The sequence below is a fragment of the Schistocerca piceifrons genome, chromosome 5 (genome assembly GCF_021461385.2).
Source record: "Schistocerca piceifrons isolate TAMUIC-IGC-003096 chromosome 5, iqSchPice1.1, whole genome shotgun sequence".
NCBI lineage: Eukaryota > Metazoa > Arthropoda > Insecta > Orthoptera > Acrididae > Schistocerca > Schistocerca piceifrons.
Genome location: NC_060142.1, coordinates 496,432,754 through 496,456,896, shown reverse-complemented (window position 1 = coordinate 496,456,896; position 24,143 = coordinate 496,432,754). Strand labels below are relative to the sequence as shown.

At 44.0% G+C, this 24,143-nt stretch overlaps 1 protein-coding gene across 1 annotated transcript in view; it reads right to left on the bottom strand.

Annotated features, from left to right (window-relative positions):
- LOC124799107 overlaps positions 1-24,143 on the bottom strand; it is an 800,045-nt gene that overhangs the window by 38,305 nt on the left and 737,597 nt on the right. The window contains exons 6-9 of the mRNA XM_047262646.1: positions 17,678-17,820; positions 13,891-14,090; positions 9,871-9,888; positions 3,703-3,931 (exon numbers count right to left, since the gene is read on the bottom strand). Of these exons, the coding sequence (XP_047118602.1) occupies positions 3,703-3,931; positions 9,871-9,888; positions 13,891-14,090; positions 17,678-17,820 (590 nt within the window). The remainder of the gene's footprint in view (positions 1-3,702; positions 3,932-9,870; positions 9,889-13,890; positions 14,091-17,677; positions 17,821-24,143) is intronic.

The following is a 24,143-nucleotide window of genomic DNA, read 5'->3' as shown; positions in this document are numbered from 1 at the left end:
ATAAGACCAGATGTGCAATTTTATTAGCAAATAAAGTGTTATAGATAGAATCATAGTTGAACAAGTGTTTTCAAAATTTATTTCCTGTTTCTTCACTTAAGGGAGTACTTTTGTGAATGATCAAGAGTATTTCCTCAGGCAACCACCCACCTCTCTCCCAACCAGAATCGACTTTACATTACTAGTGTAAGAACAAATGTATCTATTGTGAATACTTTTCGAGGTTTATTTCCACATTCATTGGATACACAGGATTTTCATTTATGAGTGATATAATTTCAGATCGTTAAATCAAATCAAAGAATTGGCATCTGCATACATATTGATAAAGGGAAAAATGTAATTTGCACATCTAAATGAAGTATGATTATGATTCATGGTATCAAAGCCTCATCAGCTTCATACATCTCTTAATTGCCGGCCAGTGTGGCCGAGCGGTTCTAGGCACTACAGTCTGGAACTGAGCGACCGCTACGGTCGCAGGTTCGAATCCTGCCTCGGGCATGGATGTGTGTGATGTCCTTAGGTTAGTTAGGTTTAAGTAGTTCTAAGTTCTAGGGGACTGATGACCTCAGAAGTTAAGTCCCATAGTGCTCATAGCCATTTTTTTGAACCAACTCTACCTCCGGTAAATACAGAGTTATTTGTAAGTACCTCTGGGATTTCAGAAATTACTGTGTGAAAACTGCAAGACAGACAGAAAACAACCCATACCAATGGATAAATTTCAACCCTTAATACAAGCTGTGGAGTTGTTGCTGAGCATATCACTGCGAGTAGATGTATCAGAACATGTAGACAAATCATATGTTCCATACTTTCACAATTAATTAATTTGCATCAGCAGGGAGGCAACCCAATGGACAGACTTAGCAAAGGGGGCTGCTGCTGTGCCTTCCAAGCAGTAGCAACAGCAGTGACTTCAATGAATTGCATGCCTGTATAAGGTCTGCTCAAAAAATTTGGGAACTTTGTTCACAAAATTTTACTTCGCTTACCTTTTACCTACTGTGCATGGTCTTCTTCGAATACTCTCCTCCATAATTTATACACTGCTCCAAACACTGTTTCTACTTCCAAAAGCAACTGTGGTATGTCTCTTGCTGGATTGCACAAAGCACTGCCTGCAAATTTTCTTTTATCTCATCTGTCATTGCTAATCTTCATCCGTTCAACAGGGTTTTCAACTTTGGAAATTAAAAAAAAAAAAAAAAAAAAAAAAAAAAAAATTAAATAGTCTGCAGCGCCAGATTTGGAGAGTATGGAGCATGAGGTAGCACAGTGATTTCATTTTGTGCAACAGACACACACCAACAGGGATGAATGTGCAACTGGGTTATCATAATGCAAGAGCCATGAATTGTTTCACCTCATTTCAGGCCATTTCCTTCTCACAGGAGTCACAACATGTCCCAATAGTGCCACTGATTAACAGTTTGTCCCTGTGGCCCAAATTCATGATGAACTAGTCCTTCAAAGTCAAAGAAAACTATCAGCATGGCTTTGAGATTTGACCTGACCTGACAAGCTTTTTGTGGTCTTGGAGAACCTTACCCAACCCAATCTGAAGATTGAACCTTAGTCTCAACATCATAACCATAGACCCATATATCACCATCACCAGTCATGACACTCTTAAGGAACAACTTGTTCTCATTTGCGTGACCTGAAAGCTCTTCACAGATTGCAACGCAAAGGTCTTCCTGGTCTTAACTCATGAGCCGTGGGACAAACTAGGCAGCAACACGATGCATTCAAAGATGCTGTGTCAGAATTGTACGAGATGATCCAACTGAAATGTTAAACTCTTCTGCTATCTCTCTGACAGTCAGTTGGCATGCACAATTTCGTTGACGTTCACAACATGAGCATCATTGGTAGACGTTGAAGGGCATCCTGAACAAGGTTCATCTTTAACTTTTGTCCTGCCATTTTTAAACTGTGTGAACCATTCGCAACACTAAGTATGACTTAAGCACTCATCACCATGGGCTTCCTACATCATTTGATGTGTGTCTGTAAAGGTTTTCTGGAGTTTCGTGCACAATTTAATGCAGACGGGTGGCTCCTCTAACTTTGCTATCTTGAAATTCATAAACTGTGCAACACAACATTCTACTCAGTACAGCACTGAACAATAACAGACATACAACAATGAAACTTTGGGCAGTTACATATTAAACACAGGCATGTGCAGGGATGCCAACCACATTTGGCTCCAACACACCATTGGCATGATATTATGAATGTTTCAGATTTTTTTTAACAGACCTCATATTGACGTTTGCTGCATAACAACTGGTGCCCAAAGTGAGCTCCTGTAATATGAGTTAAAAGCTTTAATAGTTGCTCTATCCACTGATGTATGTCTGTTTTCTGTAGCCTTGTTTTCAAGCAGTTGTCTTCTGAAGCCCTAGATGTACTTATAAATAATCCTGTGTTGAGATGACACTATGAATTTTTTGGCTTACAATACCTTTATGTAGTCTGAATAGCTATTTCTGGAGTAATTTACATTCTTAAATTAATTAAATCAGTAGTGATAATGGAAGTGTATAATTGTCATCAATGATGAAAACATACGTTATCTGATCGAAAGTATCTGGATACCCCCATGTAATGCAGAATTGACCACTATATGTCAGGAGAGGCAGATCTAGCAGTATAAAAGGTGACAGGGAGTACTGTGTTGTCAGTAGTGAAGCAGTAGCAACAGAATGAATCAGTTACGAGTGCCCAATGATTTCCAACATGAACACCATTGGATATCACCTGAGTAACAAACCCGTCAGGTGCATTTCAACCTCTTTGGGAACAGGAAGGAACAACCACATGTAGACCAGGCAGCCATCACGTAGTGATGGACAAGAACTGTCAAGCATTGTGGAGGGTGGCTGAAAAAAAAAACCTATCTGAAATTAGTGGAAGGAATCACTTTTGGGTTCCAGAGTGTTACCAGCTATGCGGATAGCACAGAGACTATTTGTAGAGAGTTAAAAAGAATGGGGTACAATGATTGAGCAGTACTTCATAAACCACACATTTCTGAAGTCAGTGCTAGACAATGCTCGAGGTGGTGTAAAGAGTGACAACTGGAACCAATTCATTTGGTGTGATTAATCACACCATACCCCATGGCAATCCGATGGAAGAGTCTGGGTTTGGCAAATGCCTGGAGATAGTTACCTGCTATCACATGTAGTGCCAACAGTGAAGTACAGAGATGGTGGCGTTACAGTACAGGACTGTTTCTCATGGTTAGGGTGTGGTCCCGTTATTGCACTTAGGAAAATGCTAAATTCCCAAGGATACGAACACATTATGTACTATGCATAGTAGAGGAACAGTTCGTAGATGGTAACTATTTGTGTCAGCATTACAACACACCCTTTCACAATGCAGTATGCAGCATCTGCGAGGCAATAGTTTGTGGATAACAATGCCCCAGAACTGGACTGACCTGCCCACAATCTAACCTGAACTCAATGCAGAATCTTTGGGACAAGTTAGAATGTCGACCTTGCTCTAGACCCCAGTGACCAACATCACTACTTTCTCTGGTTTCAGCTCTTGAGGAAGAATGGGCCATTTCTCCACAGACATGCAGATAGCTCACTGAAAGTGTTCCCAAGAGCCCAAGCCATCATAAAGGTGGACTGGATACTGAAAACAATTATCTGATGGGAGATGGCTGAAACTCACCTGCTGGTATGTAGGACGCAGATGCGATTCTCGTCGCTAGGGTTGGTGGCGGCGGCTACGTGGCACTGGTGCAGCTGACGCCAGTCGATGCGCATACGGACCTCCTCCAGGAAGGGGTCACGCAGCACCAGGTGCGTTGGTGTCACACTCAGCACGCCGTGGTAGCCCGCTAGGCCGGCAGCACGCGCGTGTGCATTGTCGATCAGTGACACCGCGAAGTCGCTCTCCCCTGCCACAGCCAGAGTAGTCTCCTAGCTAGACGAGCTACACTACTCAACTGCGTAAAAGCTCTAACTTACTTACTTTCACTTGTTGTCAGCACAATGCTGTAGGGAAAGGGGAAGTGTCATCTTTGAGTAACTGTAGGAGGAATTGAACAGCATTTCTATTTGGCATGACAAATGACAGTTTGCTCTAAATGGGGAAAAATTTAAGTTGACGGAGATGAGTAGGAAAAACAATCCTGTAATGTTGAAATATAGTATTAGTGTTCTGCTTCTTGACACAGTCACACTGATTAAATATCTAGGCATAACTTTGCAATGTGACATGAAATAGAACGAGCATATAAGGTCAGTTGTAGGGAAAGTGAATGGTCAAGTTTGGTTTATTGGAAGAAACCTAGAAAAATTTAGTTCATCTGTACAGAAGATCATGTACTTAACACTTGTGAAATCCATTCTTCAGTACTGCTTGAATGTTTGGGATGCCCACCATGACAAACTAATGGAGGGCATTCAAATAATTCAGAGGTGTGCCATCAGATTTGTTACCAGTAGGCTCGATCAACATGCAAGTGTTATGGAAATGCTCTGTGAACTCAGATGAGAATCACTGGAGGGAAGAGAGATTCTTTCTGTGAAAGACTAGTGAGAAAGTTTAGAGAACCTGGAACTGTGCCAGACTCCTGTATTTGGGAGCAACTGTCGTGAGCGCTTACAGAAAGTGGTTGAAGGGCTGAAACCAGGAATAGTGGACAAGGTGTTGAATGTTCACACCTTATCATGGAAGTTGGAGGTCAGAAGCTTCCCCACTTTGTAAAGCATCATCTGATTAGACAGTAGAGCACTGCACCCACATGGTCAGTTGGCATCGAGTAGCATTAGTCTACATCACTCGCTTTCCACACACACAGCAGAGTACATGGTCAGCTGTTTCCTCACTTGGTATCACATGGCACAGTACCAGGCAACAGGCAAGTCACCCTGCCACAAGGTTAAGGAAACATGGACTCTATAAAACTTCACCACAGTGTAACAAAACTAATGGGTAGGGGAAGTGTCAGAATGCATTTAGGACTAAAGTTTCTTTTTAGCTGCCAATTTTCCATGTTTTCTATGGAGAGTGTATATGCTGAATAACTGGTATTCATCAAATATTACCACACTGACTGAGTAGTATTATTGGCAATGAAGATGAAAGTGATAATCAAACACAATGTTACTGAAGGTGCGATTGATTTAGGTGGGGCACTGTAAATTCGTGTGAATGAATAGATGTTGAAATAATGCTCACTTTTGGTCTGCAGCTAAAACTGCACTGACACTGAGATGTATTTTGGGCACATCAAATGAAAAATGTTTATGTTGTAGAACATGGCAATTGACTGTAATTGTCAACATTGTTTCTAACTGACAAAAAACTTAGCCCAGGAACACTGTAGGCTCCCACGAGTAAATTGAGCAAATTAACTAATAGGTCTTGTTAAAGTTGGTTATGTTAACTGAGCTGAATGAGAAAGGAAGTGCAAGGCTTTATTCAAATAAATTTTTGTCTAAATAATTATTCAAATATAACATGAAAAGGAAAGTTGCTACTCACCATACAGCAGAGATACTGAGTCGCAGATAGGCACAAAACACACAGGATAAACTGTGTGAGGCAATTTCAACACTACATAGCTAGAGACGAAAGTGGGCGATTTTTGGTTAGATTACCAGTGAAGCATGACTGTAAACCCTTGAATTACGACAACTGACCCCTCTAAGACTGGTGCATCTTCAGAGGAGATTTAGAAGGCAGCAGAATCTGAAAAGGGAAAATGTTGCAGTCTTGCAAGACTAATTTGACCTACGACACATGGAGGATATTGTTGGTCCAAAGTTTCACCTTCCACACCATATTGACTTCAAGCAATGCAGCTCTGCTACGAAGTTGAGGGCAGTATTTGATGGTTCTGCTGCCACTTCTACTGGAGTATGCCTCAATGATATCTTGTTGGTTGTCACACTATCCAACCAAATTTATTTTCCATTATTATAAAATGTTGCCCTCTTTAATGTAGCTCTGTCAGCTGACAGAGTAAAAATACATTGCCAGTTGTCTGTCCATCCTGATGATAGGAGCTTGCAGAGCATTCTGCAGCAGGTATCATCACCTGAACTGGTGCAAGAATATAAATTGTCTTCAGTGTCACCAACAGTTGAATTTGGAAAACCAATGTCACCACAAACTCTGTCATCTAGCTTCTCTCCAGGCTGGTCAGCTACAGAAGCTGAAGCCCAAAATCTTCATTCCCAAGTCAACTACTTGGTTCTAGGGGTAATTTTCCACTGAGGAAAAGATGTTCCAATAGTCACAAGGTTATGGAACAAATTCCACTGCAGGACAGAGAAACCTTGTTGCCTTGCTGTCTCACTGGTGAAGAAGCTATAACAATGTTAGGAATCTTTTGGCACCCTTGCTCGACACATTTCAGTGCAATGTGCAGCTGAAGAGTCATCAATGCTCAATGTGTAACAAGTGTAATGTTCTGTCTACAATAGCATGTATTTTCTACCCACTGGTGCTTCTGAGCCTAGCAGTGGTAAGATGAAAGCTATTTTTACAGCACTTGTAGCAATTACATCTTGATTGAGGTGAAGTTTGCCCATCCAACCTGACTGATGAATGGAATGCTCTTAATGTGCAATTGCCACTGTTGTGCACATCCAAGTGTAACTCACATTCTGAAGCCCCTCCATATCACTGTACATCTTTGCATTCAGACTGCTGGCAGCTGTGTTCCATCACATCATGATTTTATGTTTGAAAATGACAAAAATGCCAAAATTTTCATTGCAATAGAAATTTTTGACAGCAATAAAAGGAATGACTACATTTAGTCATAAATTTTAGGCCCTTCATCTCTCTACTGACACAATGTAGATCTAAAACGTTTAGTCAATGCCATGGTAAGACAATGCAAACAGAAGATCTCAACAAATACCTTTCTTCATCTCCAACATAATCTCCATTGTTTAAGACACACAAAGCCAAACTTATAAATACTGCTTGCAACTGTCAGCTGAAGATGGTTATTTTTGAATCAAGGGGGAACATTCCCCTCACATGTCATTAGTCATCTCTTAGGTCATTATATCCAGTGCCACCATAAGCTTGTCTTCATATCTAATACATACTCTGGAAGTCACTGTTAGACAGATAGTACTTTGAACCACTGTTAGGCTGGTTCCATTCGTAAATGAGGCAAGAAAAAAATGTTGCTGCTCGATGAGTATTCATCTTCTGTATTTTGTCCTTATGTGAGATCAGCTTTGTGGGCAGCAGAATAGATCTGCAGACTGTCACAAATGTTGGTTCTCTCAATTTATTCAATTAAGCTTTGCAAAAGTATCTCCTTCCCTCTAGAAATTCCCATCCAAACTCATATAGAGCATTTTCATAACATACCTAGCAGCCTGCTTCTGTATTGCTCCGATGTCTTCCTTTCCTGGCCTGTTGAGAGATTCCCAGCATTTGAGCTGTATCCAAGAATTGGGCCACATAAGTTTCGTGTATGGTCTCTATTCGCCTCCTCTACAACTGAACTTACATAGCCATTACATTTTATGTTGTTCCGCCAGGTATTTAATATTATATTTAATCACTGACTGATTCAAGAATCCTACCATTAATACACTGTTCTAACATTAAAGGATTGTTTCGCATTCTGCATGTTATGTACGTCTTTACTCTGGATCAAACTAGTGGAGTTAAGCCTCATTTCATGTGCAGATACCTTATCAGAAATGAAAAATCTCTGTAACACATGACAGCAAAATCTACAAGTTTTCCTTCTGTGTTGCTTTCTGAGAGAAATTAGTGAGTATGTACAGGATGGATCCTCCACTAATTCATTCAAAACTATGTCAATGATGGCACTAATGCAGTCTATGTTCACCCCCTAGTTCACATGATATCAAGCTCAGAGACTTGCTGCTTATTATACACGGTGAACAATTGTTAACACAGTGTGCATCCAGCTGGTGAGGCCATCTGCTGTGCCTGTTATGTGGGCAACAGGAGGATCTCCAGAAAATATAGCTGTTTGTCATGCAAACTATTTTTAACACACGTAACATAAACACTTAAAAAGAAAAGTAAATTACTTACATACATTAAGCAAGGAGATGCTTGAAATGACCCTCTTCATTGTTCAAATGTTTCTGATATTTGCTTAGGAAACTGATCGTTGCATTATGCAGTTATCTCTGAGAAATGACAGCAATTTATTGATGAATGTTAGTTTTAAGTTCCTTTAAAGTGGGTGAATTTGATTTTTACACCTTCTCTTTTAATGCCCCCCCACAGACAAAAATCAAAGGGGGTTAAAAAATGAGGAGGCCACATGTTAGTGATTCTCTATGTTGCAACATATCATGAATTTCCTGTAATGAGAAGTTGGCTGTATGTCCTGTCACAGAGTCCTCCTGAAAAGCCATGAAACCATATTCTTTTCCAGTTAATTGGCTAAAAAAACTGACAAAGTGTTTTCTCCATACCTATCACTCTTTATAGTTTCCTAGAAAAAAAGGCCTATTATTCTCTCACAACTAACAGTGCACCGTGCTTTTATTTTTTGATTGTACAGGAGTGCCTCATGTTTTATGTCAAGATTTTTCAGAACTAGAATAATCGTTATTTTGTGAACTGGTGTATCCATTTAGGTGGAACCATGATTTGTTTGAAAATAAAGTAGATGAGGGTCAGTTTCTCTGTCATGTGCTCTACTCAGAATCCATTCACAAAACTGCAACCCTTTTGCAGAGTCATCCAGTTTAAGTTCAATCATTGCAGTTATTTTATGGGGTTTTAACTCCAGTAACTTTGTAACCATTTGAACAGAGCCATTGCAAACACCAGTTTCCTGAGAATGACATTGAACTGATTTGCTGGGAGAACTTTCAAGAGCAGGCCCAGTGTTATCATAGTTTCTTCTGTGAGTACTATGTGGCTGTCTACATTTTCTGTCACGAAATTAGTTTATCAGTCAATGGATCACACTCTGATTAGGAACTTCAACATCAGAAATTCTTGAAATAATCTTATTGCACCCACTGATTCTGTATGCATACATGAATCATACATAAACACTCTTTGGTGAACAGAATATTTGTATTTCAGCACTTCACTTATAACACTTTCACTCGACACATGAGCTACTCGCACAAGCAAAGGCCTCGCATCAGAAAGGATATATACTCCCATCAGTGCTGCCACTGGCTGGTTACCAGCTGGGCAACAAAATCCCTACCCAGATGGATGCATTAAGGATTGATCACCCTGTACTCAAGCTTCTACCACACTAGCTTGATGTTCTCTATTCAATGGATTTTGTTGACTGATAGGAATGCGGGCCATTCAAAAATTTCCTTTCATGCTGAAAGCATTTGAATCAGCTGTAAACATTACAAGCAGCCCCATTTGCTAGACTGTAAACAAGACTTAATGTGTAACCCCCTGGACTATTACACTACACTCAGATGAATGCAACAACCAATATGCAACATCTAAGCTTGTTTGATGATATGTGGACTTCTGAATGTTTCTCTCCCTTTGCAAGTGCAAATTTTTAACATGCCTTGCCTCTACATATTGGTCCATTCAACTGACTTCTTAAATGTTATGTTCTACAGCAGTGACATAAGTCAAAAGCGTGGTACTTCTGTAACTGGTCTAGAAATTAGCAAGTTATTAACTAATTGTTGTGTCTCAAGTGTTAAGTGACTCAAATATTGAAAACATGTGAACTCTAATAGCAATTCATTTGTAAAAAGATTTGTATGATATAGGTAATAATATTTGTGAAGGTGTTAATCATCTAGTGGTGATTTCCGCATCTGCAAAATGATCTGCTATTTTCTCCTGATTTACATAACATATTAGAACCAATTAAAGCATGCTTACCTAGTCTTGATGCAGCAGCTGAAAAAGAAAGAAACTTTGTATTAATTTCAAGAATTTTAATTATAAATTGGAATTGTGAACATACCAAGATTTGAAACTGGAACTGTGTCTTTCATGAAGATTGGTATTAGCAGAACTGAAACTGTGGTCCTCAAGTAGACTACTGCTGCCTGATTATCTCAGTTGGTGACACCAAGGCCAGCAAATGGTAATGTTCCAGGTTCAAGTCCTAGTCCAGCATACAATTTTAATTTATCTGTAGGCTACAAAACAAAACTGGGGGAGCTCATTTAAAAAAGTTAATGTAAGGCAATGGCGTGCCACCTGATAGGACATACCTAGTAGAGAACTGTGATATTCGTAAATATGTAGAAAAGAGATAATGCCATCGACCATAGAAGAGTTTCTTTATTTTTCATTTGACTCAATCCCTTACTGATACTTTCCGTTATGAGCATTTCAGTTCTTTTTATCCTTCTTGTCTTTATTGGCATTTGGCGATTGCCATCTTGAAACATGTTACAAGTTCAGAGATGAATAATTTCTGGAAAAATGTGTGTCTTTTTTTTTCAACTTGTTGGTGTATTCTTTGTTTTGGAGAATTTTTTATCACATTCGACACTTCTTTTTGGCTAACAATATTTTTTTTGTTTTATCTTAATTAAAGGAAACCAATGTACAATTTTATAATCACTAACAGGTGATAGGATGTCTGTGTAGTTATCTACCACATAGAATTCACCTCTGGAGTTATATACCACCAGAGCTACATACCACCAATTAAAATAAAGCAAAATTTTGCTAAAAATGTTGGAATCCAACATTTCCTTAGTAAAGGTAACAGTGAATTTCAAAATGAGGAGAACACGAATGTGGTGAATTGCTTTTCCATTGCTAACAAGGTGATTGAATTTTGTGAACCTTGTCATAGCTTAACAACAACTTTTGAGGATGAAAAACAGTCACGGACTACCACAGGAAGACAAAATGGTACTTCAGTGATGCGAGCAGTTTTTTGGACAGGTATATCGAAAGCCACAAACACAACACATTGCCATGCCTAATATGGTCTAGGAAAACAATTAGCATTCAAAATAGCTGCCATATCATCTTGGTATGGATAAACATAGATCCTCTATGGTTGTCAAGAGAATCTCGCACCACTCTTCCAGCAAAATAATGGCAAGGTCAGGTAACAGTAATGGAGGTGGGCAGTGAATAGTCAAGGCTCCATAATATCAGATCTTATGACTGTGGAGGCCATGGAAGATACAACAATATGCAACAATACATCCTTCTGCTCATGAAACAGGATCTGAATAATGTGAGCTGTGTAAACAGAGGGCCTGTCATCTTGGAACACAGCATCGTTAGGAAAAAAAAAAATTGTACAATATGATGGACCTGATCATCCAAAATGGTCACATAAGTCCTGGCAGTAATGTGGCCTTGCAGAGTAACCATAAGACCCAGGGAATATAAGTAACCCATGTCATGTTTCACTCTTAGAACGTACTCTCGGCCAGTAGTTGTTAACAGGCTGAATCTGGATTCACCTGAACAATTGTTTGATAGAAAAGATTTTATGGTTTCGGCACCAAGTTTTCCTGTTATGGGCATTTGCATCACTGGTGAGTGGTTTTGGAATACCAGAACACCCTGCAATACCCAGCTTATGGAGCTCCCTTCATGTTGTTTTGGAGCTGACAGGTTTGCAAACGCAACATTCAGTTGTGCAGTGACTTTTGCAGCTGTGTTCCTCTTGTTTTTCATCATAATCCTCTTCAATGACCATCTGTGATGATCCCTCAACACACGCTTTCATCCATGTTGTGATTTAGTGGGTGACGTTTTTCCGCTTTCCCTGTACTCGGTATATATCTTCAGTACAACACTGTGAAATCAAGACTGCAAAAACCACCTGGTGGTGTGTGGTGGAGCGTACTTCTGGTACCACTATCTGATCCCCCTTTACCTCTTCCATTTCTGAATGGCTCATTGTAAGAATGACTGCTGGTACACCTCTGTATTAGCTTTAATTTCTCATTTCTCTAATTTTCTTGTTGTGGCCATTTCGTGAGACATACATGGCAGGATGTAATATGTTGTCCAACTCTTCCTGGAATGTAATCTCTCAGAATTTCAATAGTAAACCACTCTGTGAAGCACAACGGGCTTCTTGTAGCATCTGCCACTGGAGTTTGCTGACCATCTCCGTATGCTCTTGTGCCAACTAAACAACCCTGTGAGCAAACACACTGCTCCTCATTGCATCTTCTCCATTTCTTCTATCAGTCCTACCTAGTAAGGTCCCAGAGTGATGAGCAATAGTCAATAATCTTTTGAACAAGTGATTTATAAACCACTTCTTTCGTGGACGAGTAAAATTTCCTTAAGATTCTTCGTATGAATCTCAGTCTAAAATCTGCTTTTCCTACTATTTGTCTTGCAGGATAATTACTCCTAGATACGGTAGATACAGTTTCGAGCAATTTCTCATCAACGGTGTAGTTGTACAGTTGTGGATTTCTTCTTCTATGTATGCACAATATGGTACTTTTATTTACATTCAGGATTAACTGCCAGTCCGTGCACTATTCATCAGTTCTCTGTATGTTTTCTGTAAATCTACTATATTCTTCTGGTGTTGCTACCTTCTTGTAGTCAACCACACCTGCAAACAGCATTATGGAGCTTCCCACATTTTCTATTAGATGATTTATACATACTGTAAACAGTAACGCTCCCACCACAGTTTCTTGGGGTGCTCCTGACATTATCTTTGCATTTGAAACTTCCGGGCAGATTAAAACTGTGTGCCGGACTGAGACTCGAACTCGGGACCTTTGCCTTTCGAGGGCAAGTGCTCTACCATCTGAGCTATCCGAGCACGACTCACGCCCCATCCTCACAGCTTTACTTCTGCCAGTACTTCTTATCCTACCTTCCAAACTTTACAGAAGCTCTCCTGCGAAACAGTAGAGCACTTACCCGTGAAAGGCAAAAGTTGTGAGTTCGAGTCTCGGTCCGGCACACAGTTTTAATCTGCCAGGAAGTTTCATATCAGCATACACTCCGCTGCAGAGTGAATATCTCATTCCTTCTTTACATTTGTCTTTTTGTTCTGGTAAGAGCGACGTGTTGAGTTCTCCCTGCAAGGAAGTCGGAAATCTGGTCTGATACTCTGTAAGCTCGTATTTTCCCCACTAAATGGCAGTGAGAGACGGTGTCAAATGTCTTCCTAAACTCTAGGAACACGGTACCAACCTGAGCATTGACGTATACAGCACTGCGGATATCATGGAGGAACATAACGAGATGAGTTTGCAAGATCTCTGCTTCGAAACCCATGTTGATTTTGATAAACGAGATTTTCGTTCTCCAAAAACGTCGCAATGCATGGGCATGAAACATGTTCCGTAATTCTAGAACAGTTTGTGGTCAGCAATACATGCTTGTAATTATGTGAATCTGTCCTTTCTTGTAAACAAGAGTAACCTGCACTTTTTTTCCAGTCATTAGGCACCCTTCATTGCTCCGGCAACCTACGATAAACTGCTGTTAGTAGGGTAGCAAGTGCTTCCGCAAAATTTCTGTAGAATCTTACAGGTGCCTCTTGACACAATAAACACTTCGGCTATCTCCGTTAAGGAAGCATCCACCATACGAGCACCAATAATCTGTCCATGTTCGAAGTAACATAACTCCGACATAATGCACTGACCACTACAAAGAATACTGTTCTGACCACAACGACACTTACAGCGTACAGGTGCCCTCTGTGGTCAAATGCAACAGCGCAACTTGCAGGCTCGGCTAGCATCTGCATTTATGTTCAAGCAAGCACTTCTCACGGTGTTTCTATATTATTGTCCAAATCCTTGTACTGTTACAACAGAGCGACTTGATGCGGCGTAGGTTCCATGCCGTGCACGCTGCATGGTGATAGCTATGCGAGTGTATAGAAGACGAGACGAGAGGAGAGGAGAGGAGAGGAGGGAGGATCTAGTGAGTACTTACGCAGCGGGCGTCCCATGGCGAGCAGCGCGCGGATGTGCGCCATCCAGGTCTGCGTCTCGGCCTCGTTAGGGGTGGCCAGGAAGAGTGACGGCCGCCGCGGCGTGCCCACACCCACACCCACACCCAGGCCCTGGGACTGAGAGTGGGAACGGCCCTCCACCTGCGGCTGCTCGTACACGCCGAACGCGAACTGGCGGGACCTGCCCAACAGCAAGAATATGCTAGAGGTTTTTGTGTTACACCTCCGCTATTCCATTAAACTTTTCAAACAAAAACACAACGCGAGCGTGCACACTTCTCAGGGTAAACAGAACTTCAAGAGGGCAAGAGGGAAGAAGCATCGAGAATGGTGAAGGAGGAAAGATCGAGAAGGTGGAGGAGCAGGAAGAAAAGAAAAAATGGAAAAAGATCAAAGGGGAGAAAGAGGAGAAGAAAAGAAAAAATGGAAAAAGATCAAAGGGGAGAAAGAGGAGAAGAAAAGAAAAAATGGAAAAAGATCAAAGGGGAGAAAGAGGAGAAGAAAAGAAAAAATGGAAAAAGATCAAAGGGGAGAAAGAGGAGAAGAAAAAAAGGAAAAAGATCAAGGGCGAGGAGGAAGAGGAGATGGAGAGGGAAAAGACCGAGGACGAGAGGGGAAAGACCGAGGACGAGAGGGGAAAGACCGAGGACGAGAGGGGAAAGACCGAGGACGAGAGGGGAAAGACCGAGGACGAGAGGGGAAAGACCGAGGACGAGAGGGGAAAGACCGAGGACGAGAGGGGAAAGACCGAGGACGAGAGGGGAAAGACCGAGGACGAGAGGGGAAAGACCGAGGACGAGAGGGGAAAGACCGAGGACGAGAGGGGAAAGACCGAGGACGAGAGGGGAAAGACCGAGGACGAGAGGGGAAAGACCGAGGACGAGAGGGGAAAGACCGAGGACGAGAGGGGAAAGACCGAGGACGAGAGGGGAAAGACCGAGGACGAGAGGGGAAAGACCGAGGACGAGAGGGGAAAGACCGAGGACGAGAGGGGAAAGACCGAGGACGAGAGGGGAAAGACCGAGGACGAGAGGGGAAAGACCGAGGACGAGAGGGGAAAGACCGAGGACGAGAGGGGAAAGACCGAGGACGAGAGGGGAAAGACCGAGGACGAGAGGGGAAAGACCGAGGACGAGAGGGGAAAGACCGAGGACGAGAGGGGAAAGACCGAGGACGAGAGGGGAAAGACCGAGGACGAGAGGGGAAAGACCGAGGACGAGAGGGGAAAGACCGAGGACGAGAGGGGAAAGACCGAGGACGAGAGGGGAAAGACCGAGGACGAGAGGGGAAAGACCGAGGACGAGAGGGGAAAGACCGAGGACGAGAGGGGAAAGACCGAGGACGAGAGGGGAAAGACCGAGGACGAGAGGGGAAAGACCGAGGACGAGAGGGGAAAGACCGAGGACGAGAGGGGAAAGACCGAGGACGAGAGGGGAAAGACCGAGGACGAGAGGGGAAAGACCGAGGACGAGAGGGGAAAGACCGAGGACGAGAGGGGAAAGACCGAGGACGAGAGGGGAAAGACCGAGGACGAGAGGGGAAAGACCGAGGACGAGAGGGGAAAGACCGAGGACGAGAGGGGAAAGACCGAGGACGAGAGGGGAAAGACCGAGGACGAGAGGGGAAAGACCGAGGACGAGAGGGGAAAGACCGAGGACGAGAGGGGAAAGACCGAGGACGAGAGGGGAAAGACCGAGGACGAGAGGGGAAAGACCGAGGACGAGAGGGGAAAGACCGAGGACGAGAGGGGAAAGACCGAGGACGAGAGGGGAAAGACCGAGGACGAGAGGGGAAAGACCGAGGACGAGAGGGGAAAGACCGAGGACGAGAGGGGAAAGACCGAGGACGAGAGGGGAAAGACCGAGGACGAGAGGGGAAAGACCGAGGACGAGAGGGGAAAGACCGAGGACGAGAGGGGAAAGACCGAGGACGAGAGGGGAAAGACCGAGGACGAGAGGGGAAAGACCGAGGACGAGAGGGGAAAGACCGAGGACGAGAGGGGAAAGACCGAGGACGAGAGGGGAAAGACCGAGGACGAGAGGGGAAAGACCGAGGACGAGAGGGGAAAGACCGAGGACGAGAGGGGAAAGACCGAGGACGAGAGGGGAAAGACCGAGGACGAGAGGGGAAAGACCGAGGACGAGAGGGGAAAGACCGAGGACGAGAGGGGAAAGACCGAGGACGAGAGGGGAAAGACCGAGGACGAGAGGGGAAAGACCGAGGACGAGAGGGGAAAGACCGAGGACGAGAGGGGAAAGACCGAGGACGAGAGGGGAAAGACCGAGGACGAGAGGGGAAAGACCGAGGACGAGAGGGGAAAGACCGAGGACGAGAGGGGAAAGACCGAGGACGAGAGGGGAAAGACCGAGGACGAGAGGGGAAAGACCGAGGACGAGAGGGGAAAGACCGAGGACGAGAGGGGAAAGACCGAGGACGAGAGGGGAAAGACCGAGGACGAGAGGGGAAAGACCGAGGACGAGAGGGGAAAGACCGAGGACGAGAGGGGAAAGACCGAGGACGAGAGGGGAAAGACCGAGGACGAGAGGGGAAAGACCGAGGACGAGAGGGGAAAGACCGAGGACGAGAGGGGAAAGACCGAGGACGAGAGGGGAAAGACCGAGGACGAGAGGGGAAAGACCGAGGACGAGAGGGGAAAGACCGAGGACGAGAGGGGAAAGACCGAGGACGAGAGGGGAAAGACCGAGGACGAGAGGGAAAGACCGAGGACGAGAGGGAAAGACCGAGGACGAGGGAAAGACCGAGGACGAGAGGGAAAGACCGAGGAGGGGAGAATGAGAAAAAGATCGAGAAGTTGAAAAAGACTGATGAGACGGAGAGGAGAAGGAGAGCAGGAAAAGTTCGATGAAGAGAGGAGGAGGAGGAAGAGGTGAAGAAAAGATCGATGAGGATAGGAAGAGGAGGAGGAGAAGTCAAAATACCGATGGAAATACAAGAGAAATGGCACAGGAGACGACAGTGACTAAGATATTTATAAAATGAATACTGAAAAGAGTGATTATTTACTGGCAACTATATCAAAATAGTACAGGGTGTTGCACTACGACGAAAGCGCAGTGGCACTATGTAGTATAGATTCCAACATGGCAGGCAAACGCCCAGGCACATTCGTTGTCACACACAGACACGAAACAAAGAGACCAGAAATCGTACAGGTGTAGACCGTTTCCATTTTGTGTTTCTGTCACATTCAGTTACACAAATGTGAAAGAACACCCTCAGTGTTCTTGTTTTCTGAATCACCTTGCAAGTGTCTTCATTATTGTTTGTAAAGTATGACTTCATATTGTGATAAAAAGTGGCACGCACTAACTATTTGTATCGAAATAAGGGTTAACGACGGACAACTGCTTACTTTCAGGATACGGTGTTGATGTAATCCACCGGTCCACCTAAGAGTCAACGTGTAAGCATTCTAAATGTGTTGTGGACGAAAACAAAAGCGACCGACACAGGTAAATGTTTTAATTTGTTTTTTTGCATCAAACTGTTGCAGTTCCCGGAACACAGTCCAATACGAGCGATATAGGGCTGTCCTAAGTGTGTTTCGAACTTTCTACGCCACAAATCTTGCTTTAAATGACGGAGGTACTACATTCTAAACACGCAATACGGGAGTAGTACACCTCTTCCTACATTCCATTTTAACACAATAAAAGGCGTACGCAATGCTACAGACTATCGCAAGCCGCTAGACTGCTGGAATGTCAAACAGTGCGAAACCATACAGCATGCAGATCGAGGCCTTACCGGGACTCGGAGCGGCAGAGCACGACCCCGTGCGGAATGTGCACTGTGTTGGTGCTGCCACCTCCCGGCGTCGCGGAGAACTGCAGCTCAACGGCGCCTTCCTCAGCTGCCGGCCGCGCTTCGCACCACTGCCGCCGCCACGCCTGCGGGTCACATCAAAATTGTTATTACTGCAGTGTTACTTTCGTAATAATTACCGCTTCTGTAAAATAAATTCTTCCACTTTTTGTTATTTTACAACATATGATGTCTCAAAAAGAAACTACTATAAACCGAATTTACTTATTCGAAAGAAGCAAACAGAGCACACCATTCCCGTCAAGAGATATGTTGTTTAAGCGTAAAACACAATATCAAGCATCTGACCTCCCACCCCTCACCAGCACTAGAAGTGATCGTTAGGTAAATGATGTAAACCATCAACCGTGCACACTTTTTCCCCATCTACGCGTCGAATTTCTTGTTTGTGTAGCAACTGATTACGGGGTTTGTTCTGGTAAACTCGTGTCTTAGCGTAACTCCATAGAAAAAAGTCACGAGGTGTCAGGTCACAACATCGAGGTGGGCTAGTTTGGTCTCCTCGTAACGAGATTTGTCTGAGAACCTTTCACGCGACAGTGTGGTTCTCTCTCCTGAAATTTGGCCAGCTGCACGGTCTTGGAACCATACATTCTCTATGCTCATTTCATCCGAATGGGGCCAAAGGAAAGCAGTGCGCATCGCATGACAACGAATTCCATTCACCGTGACAGACCTTCCTTGTTCATCTTCAAAAAAGTAACGGGCGATTAGGCCCCCAATCTAACACCAAACCGTAACTCGTTGACGATGCATGCCTTTTTCGTAAATTACTCTTGCGTTCTCTGATCTCCATAACTGACAATTATGCTTGTCCACAATGCCGTTTAAATGGAAGTGAGCTTCATTTGAGAAAATACTGATTTCCCTGATTCACTGGTTTAAGTTCGTGTGTTAACTAAACTCTGTAAGGGTGTAAATGCAAGTCTTTTTTTAAGATTCTATGCACTGTTTCTGGACACACGAGCATTTTATGAGCACAGTGGCGGTATGAATTTTCCCGAACTACCAATAACAGTATCAGTATCACGCACAGCAATATCGTTTGCCTCTATGCGGCCACTTCAAGGGAGTCCAGGGCTTTTGATGTCTGCTGTTGAATTAGTTTTTTTCCCCTCCTTCAGATTTCTTGATCACATACGAACAGTGGATTCAGCTGGTGCGTTGTCGTGTACAAGAACAGTATGGAGGTTTTGAACAGTTTCTGCGAAAACTTTCACCGTTCATATAGTGTTCACAATCAACGCTCGGTGTTCCGTAATGTATATTTCTATGCCGATGCTCCACAAACACTAACCTGGAAAACCGAAGCACAGTATCAAAACAAAACTTCAATGACCACTAATAACATAACATACAAAAGCAACGTTGCCAACAACAATGCCGGCCGCTGTGGCCGAGCGGTTTTAGACGCTTCAGTCCGGAACAACGCGGTTGCTACGGTCGCTGGTTCGAATCCTGTCTCGGGCATGGATGTGTGTGTGATATCCTTAGGTTAGTTAGGTTTAGGTAGTTCTAAGTCTAGGGGACTGATGACCTCAAATGTTAAGTCCCATAGTGCTTAGGAGCCATTTGAACCAACAACAATAAATCAAAGTAACGGGCCTTTCAAATCCAGCATTCTTTTTGAGACACCCGATTCTATCTATCGTTTTGCCCACAGCTTCATCCGCGTACGCATGTCACATAAATTTAACACATACACTCCACAAATATTTAACATATTTCACACATACACTCCTGGAAATGGAAAAAAGAACACATTGACACCGGTGTGTCAGACCCACCATACTTGCTCCGGACACTGCGAGAGGGCTGTACAAGCAATGATCACACGCACGGCACAGCGGACACACCAGGAACCGCGGTGTTGGCCGTCGAATGGCGCTAGCTGCGCAGCATTTGTGCACCGCCGCCGTCAGTGTCAGCCAGTTTGCCGTGGCATACGGAGCTCCATCGCAGTCTTTAACACTGGTAGCATGCCGCGACAGCGTGGACGTGAACCGTATGTGCAGTTGACGGACTTCGAGCGAGGGCGTATAGTGGGCATGCGGGAGGCCGGCTGGACGTACCGCCGAATTGCTCAACACGTGGGGCGTGAGGTCTCCACAGTACATCGATGTTGTCGCCAGTGGTCGGCGGAAGGTGCACGTGCCCGTCGACCTGGGACCGGACCGCAGCGACGCACGGATGCACGCCAAGACCGTAGGATCCTACGCAGTGCCGTAGGGGACCGCACCGCCATTTCCCAGCAAATTAGGGACACCGTTGCTCCTGGGGTATCGGCGAGGACCATTCGCAACCGTCTCCATGAAGCTGGGCTACGGTCCCGCACACCGTTAGGCCGTCTTCCGCTCACGCCCCAACATCGTGCAGCCCGCCTCCAGTGGTGTCGCGACAGGCGTGAATGGAGGGACGAATGGAGACGTGTCGTCTTCAGCGATGAGAGTCGCTTCTGCCTTGGTGCCAATGATGGTCGTATGCGTGTTTGGCGCCGTGCAGGTGAGCGCCACAATCAGGACTGCATACGACCGAGGCACACAGGGCCAACACCCGGCATCATGGTGTGGGGAGCGATCTCCTACACTCGCCGTACACCACTGGTGATCGTCGAGGGGACACTGAATAGTGCACGGTACATCCAAACCGTCATCGAACCCATCGTTCTACCATTCCTAGACCGGCAAAGGAACTTGCTGTTCCAACAGGACAATGCACGTCCGCATGTATCCCGTGCCACCCAACGTGCTCTAGAAGGTGTAAGTCAACTACCCTGGCCAGCAAGATCTCCGGATCTGTCCCCCATTGAGCATGTTTGGGACTGGATGAAGCGTCGTCTCACGCGGTCTGCACGTCCAGCACGAACGCTGGTCCAACTGAGGCGCCAGGTGGAAATGGCATGGCAAGCCGTTCCACAGGACTACATCCAGCATCTCTACGATCGTCTCCATGGGAGAATAGCAGCCTGCATTGCTGCGAAAGGTGGATATACACTGTACTAGTGCCGACATTGTGCATGCTCTGTTGTCTGTGTCTATGTGCCTGTGGTTCTGTCAGTGTGATCATGTGATGTATCTGACCCCAGGAATGTGTCAACAAAGTTTCCCCTTCCTGGGACAATGAATTCACGGTGTTCTTATTTCAATTTCCAAGAGTGTATTTCATCTATATAAGTAGGGACTTTCGCCCCGCTGTTTCATCTGCAATCCTCAGGAGACCGACTGTTTCTCCGCTGTTTTACAACATGCGACTCCAGAAAGCGCAAATGTATCTGCCGTGAGGCATGATCAATGATCACAAAATACGCTGAACAAATCATTGGGTCGCTGCAGGGCTTAATCCCTGCGACCTGGTAGTCACATAAAAAAAACGGAGTATGATGCCCAATCTGTCATTTATTCAAGTATTTAACTCAACTAAGCTAAATACATGAAAGAGCTATCAATAGGTCGTTTTCCAACTTTTTACATGGCACACCTTCTTATCCCCAACCCTAACCCCAGCACCAGTTGGGGTATCTTATTCCTACAGCATTTTTAAACAAGTAATGACTCAAAGTGTTCAAGAGATTCCCGAGTAACACTTCTGCGTCACCACTCTTATGGCAGCTAGGTGGTTCTAACCCCACATAGCTTCGTTACAGTTAGTGATATGTTTACCAAGCTGATCCAGTCGTTCAGCAGTAGGTATGGGATCTGCACGCTGTTTCAGACGGTTTGAGATATTGAAACGAGATTTTGGCAAATGGTAGCATGCAAAGAAGAGAGTATTTCGCCGTACTGCCCGTATGCAAAACTTTCGAATCTACCGCGTATACAAAGTAACTACAGATTTTTTCCAATGGAAAAATAAATTTTCAAAGGCCATCGATTGTTGCTGTGAATTTTACAATAAAGTAAAAAAATTACTCGTTTATTTTTGTACCAAGCATTAGATTTTCGTAAACTGATTGACCAATCTTGTCCTCAGTTGCTAGTTTAATAATGCACCGTGTCATGATTCCGTCGCAATTTCAACTGCATTACAATGTAAGTCAGATGAGTCTTTCTAAACTCTGCCTTTTTTTTTTTTTTTGCTACAGAAGCAAATTTTAACATCGCAACAAGAGAAGTTGAGCATTACTCAAAACTCATCACTGATGACATTTCACTGGAAAAAAAGAATAAGATGTCTGGTATAGGGATAGGAACTAAAATATGGTATCTGCAGTGAATTGTTTTCACATTTCTCTGATCACTAGGGGATAGGATTCCGCCAAAACTGCAACACAAGTGGAGATTTTTGTTTCAAAGCGAATATTTCGTGTACGGTGTCTTCCACAGCATTAGGCCGCCCGGTACTGCAACCGTCTGATTTGAATACAGTCTTGGCTGCAGTTTTATATTTTTTTAACGATGCGTTTCGCCTTCGTGGGGCATCATCAGATTATCTATTGGGGTAACAGAATAAACAAAAATTAGGGTATGGTCCTAGCTTTCACTATTCTAAATGTGAATAAGGATTTTTTTGGTCGTTATCTTACGATTTTATTCAGTTACGGGCGATTTTACTATTTTATCTACTTTGAGTAATGTAAAGGTTCCTTCACGGACGACTATTCTGTTGCTGATTCTGTTACCACTATAGATAATCTGAAGATGTTCATCGAAGGCCTAAGGCGTCGTTAATAAAAGAATAAATTGCAACAGGGACTGCGGCGCACGGTAGCCGCGCCGTCTATGGCGTCTTGTCACGGTCCGCGAGGCTCCCCCCGTCGGAGCTTCGAGTTCTCCCTCGGGCGCGCGCGTACGAATTATTTCGCAACCGGGACTGTCTGTAATTCAGAGTTCTTGTACAAGTCGATGATGTTCTTGTTCATTAGCTCGCTTGCTACTAATGACAATAATAAATTGCCACTTTTGCATTTTCGGGGGAATCCTATACTCTAGTGGATTTTTAATAAAGGATGGCTGGGGCTGGAACTTCCCAGAGGATTTAATTTCTGTGTGCCAACGATCTGAAAACTATGAAACAATTCCATTTGCAGAATCTTGTCAATTACCCATAAAGGTAGAAGTATTATCAACATCTTTGGCGAACTGAAAGACATTTGATACGTAAAAAGTAGCGTCATTCACTCTGTATAGGAATAGGTACTACAAGATGGTATACTACCCCCTATAAATTGTTTTCATACTTCACAGATCATTGAGGTGAAGAAACAAAATCCTTTGGCAGGTTTCATTCACAGCCAAAAATACACTAGGGATAGCATTCAGCTGAAACTGCGATAGAGGCGGCAATCTTTGTTTCAAAGCGAGTACTTCTTATATAATGCGATGCTCTCCTGGTTCATTCTCTTGCTCGCTACGAAAACCAACGTTTACACTACACAAAACAAGCGAAGCTCTATGAGGTGCGCCCAAAACCCGACCATTGTTAAACAGCAACACGTTTCGTGGTGGAGGCCTCGTTAGCACTAGCAGAGTGTTTGTCGAAGAACTGCCCTGACATCCTTCTAGATTATGATTATTATTATTATCAGACGTAATGTTAACTGTCAAGGGTATTCTGGGAATAAGTTACGAATGTACGTATTGTAAGATGGTAAAAGAAATAATATAGAAAAAACAGAACAGATTTGCGTAATTTATATCTACATCTACATCTACATCTATACTCCGCGAGCCACCTTACGGTGTGTGGCGGAGGGTACTTATTGTACCACTATCTGATCCCCCCTTCCCTGTTCCATTCACGAATTGCGCGTGGGAAGAACGACTGCTTGTAAGTCTCCGTATTTGCTCTAATTTCTCGGATCTTTTCGTTGTGATCATTACGCGAGATATATGTGGGCGGTAGTAATATGTTGCCCATCTCTTCCCGGAATGTGCTCTCTCGTAATTTCGATAATAAACCTCTCCGTATTGCGTAACGCCTTTCTTGAAGTGTCCGCCACTGGAGCTTGTTCAGCATCTCCGTAACGCTCTCGCGCTGACTAAATGTCCCCATGACGAATCGCGCTGCTTTTCGCTGGATCATGTCTATCTCTTCTATTAATCCAACCTGGTAAGGGTCCCATACTGATGAGCAATACTCAAGAATCGGACGAACAAGCGTTTTGTAAGCTACTTCTTTCGTCGATGAGTCACATATGAATTCGAAAATATTTAAGAAAATGAACTAATATTTCTTTAGTGTTTGTTTGTACGGCAATATCTGAATCGAACAAGTCGACGGAGTGCAGTCTGTTAACATATTAAGAAACCAGTGAGAAGTATATTCGTTCCGGGAAGAGTCTGATTTCCTCCCATGTACATCCTGCAAAATTATACAACGGCACAAACGGAGGTTTACCAACAATCATTCTCTCCACGCGCCATTCTCGACTGTGACAAGGAGGGGAAAG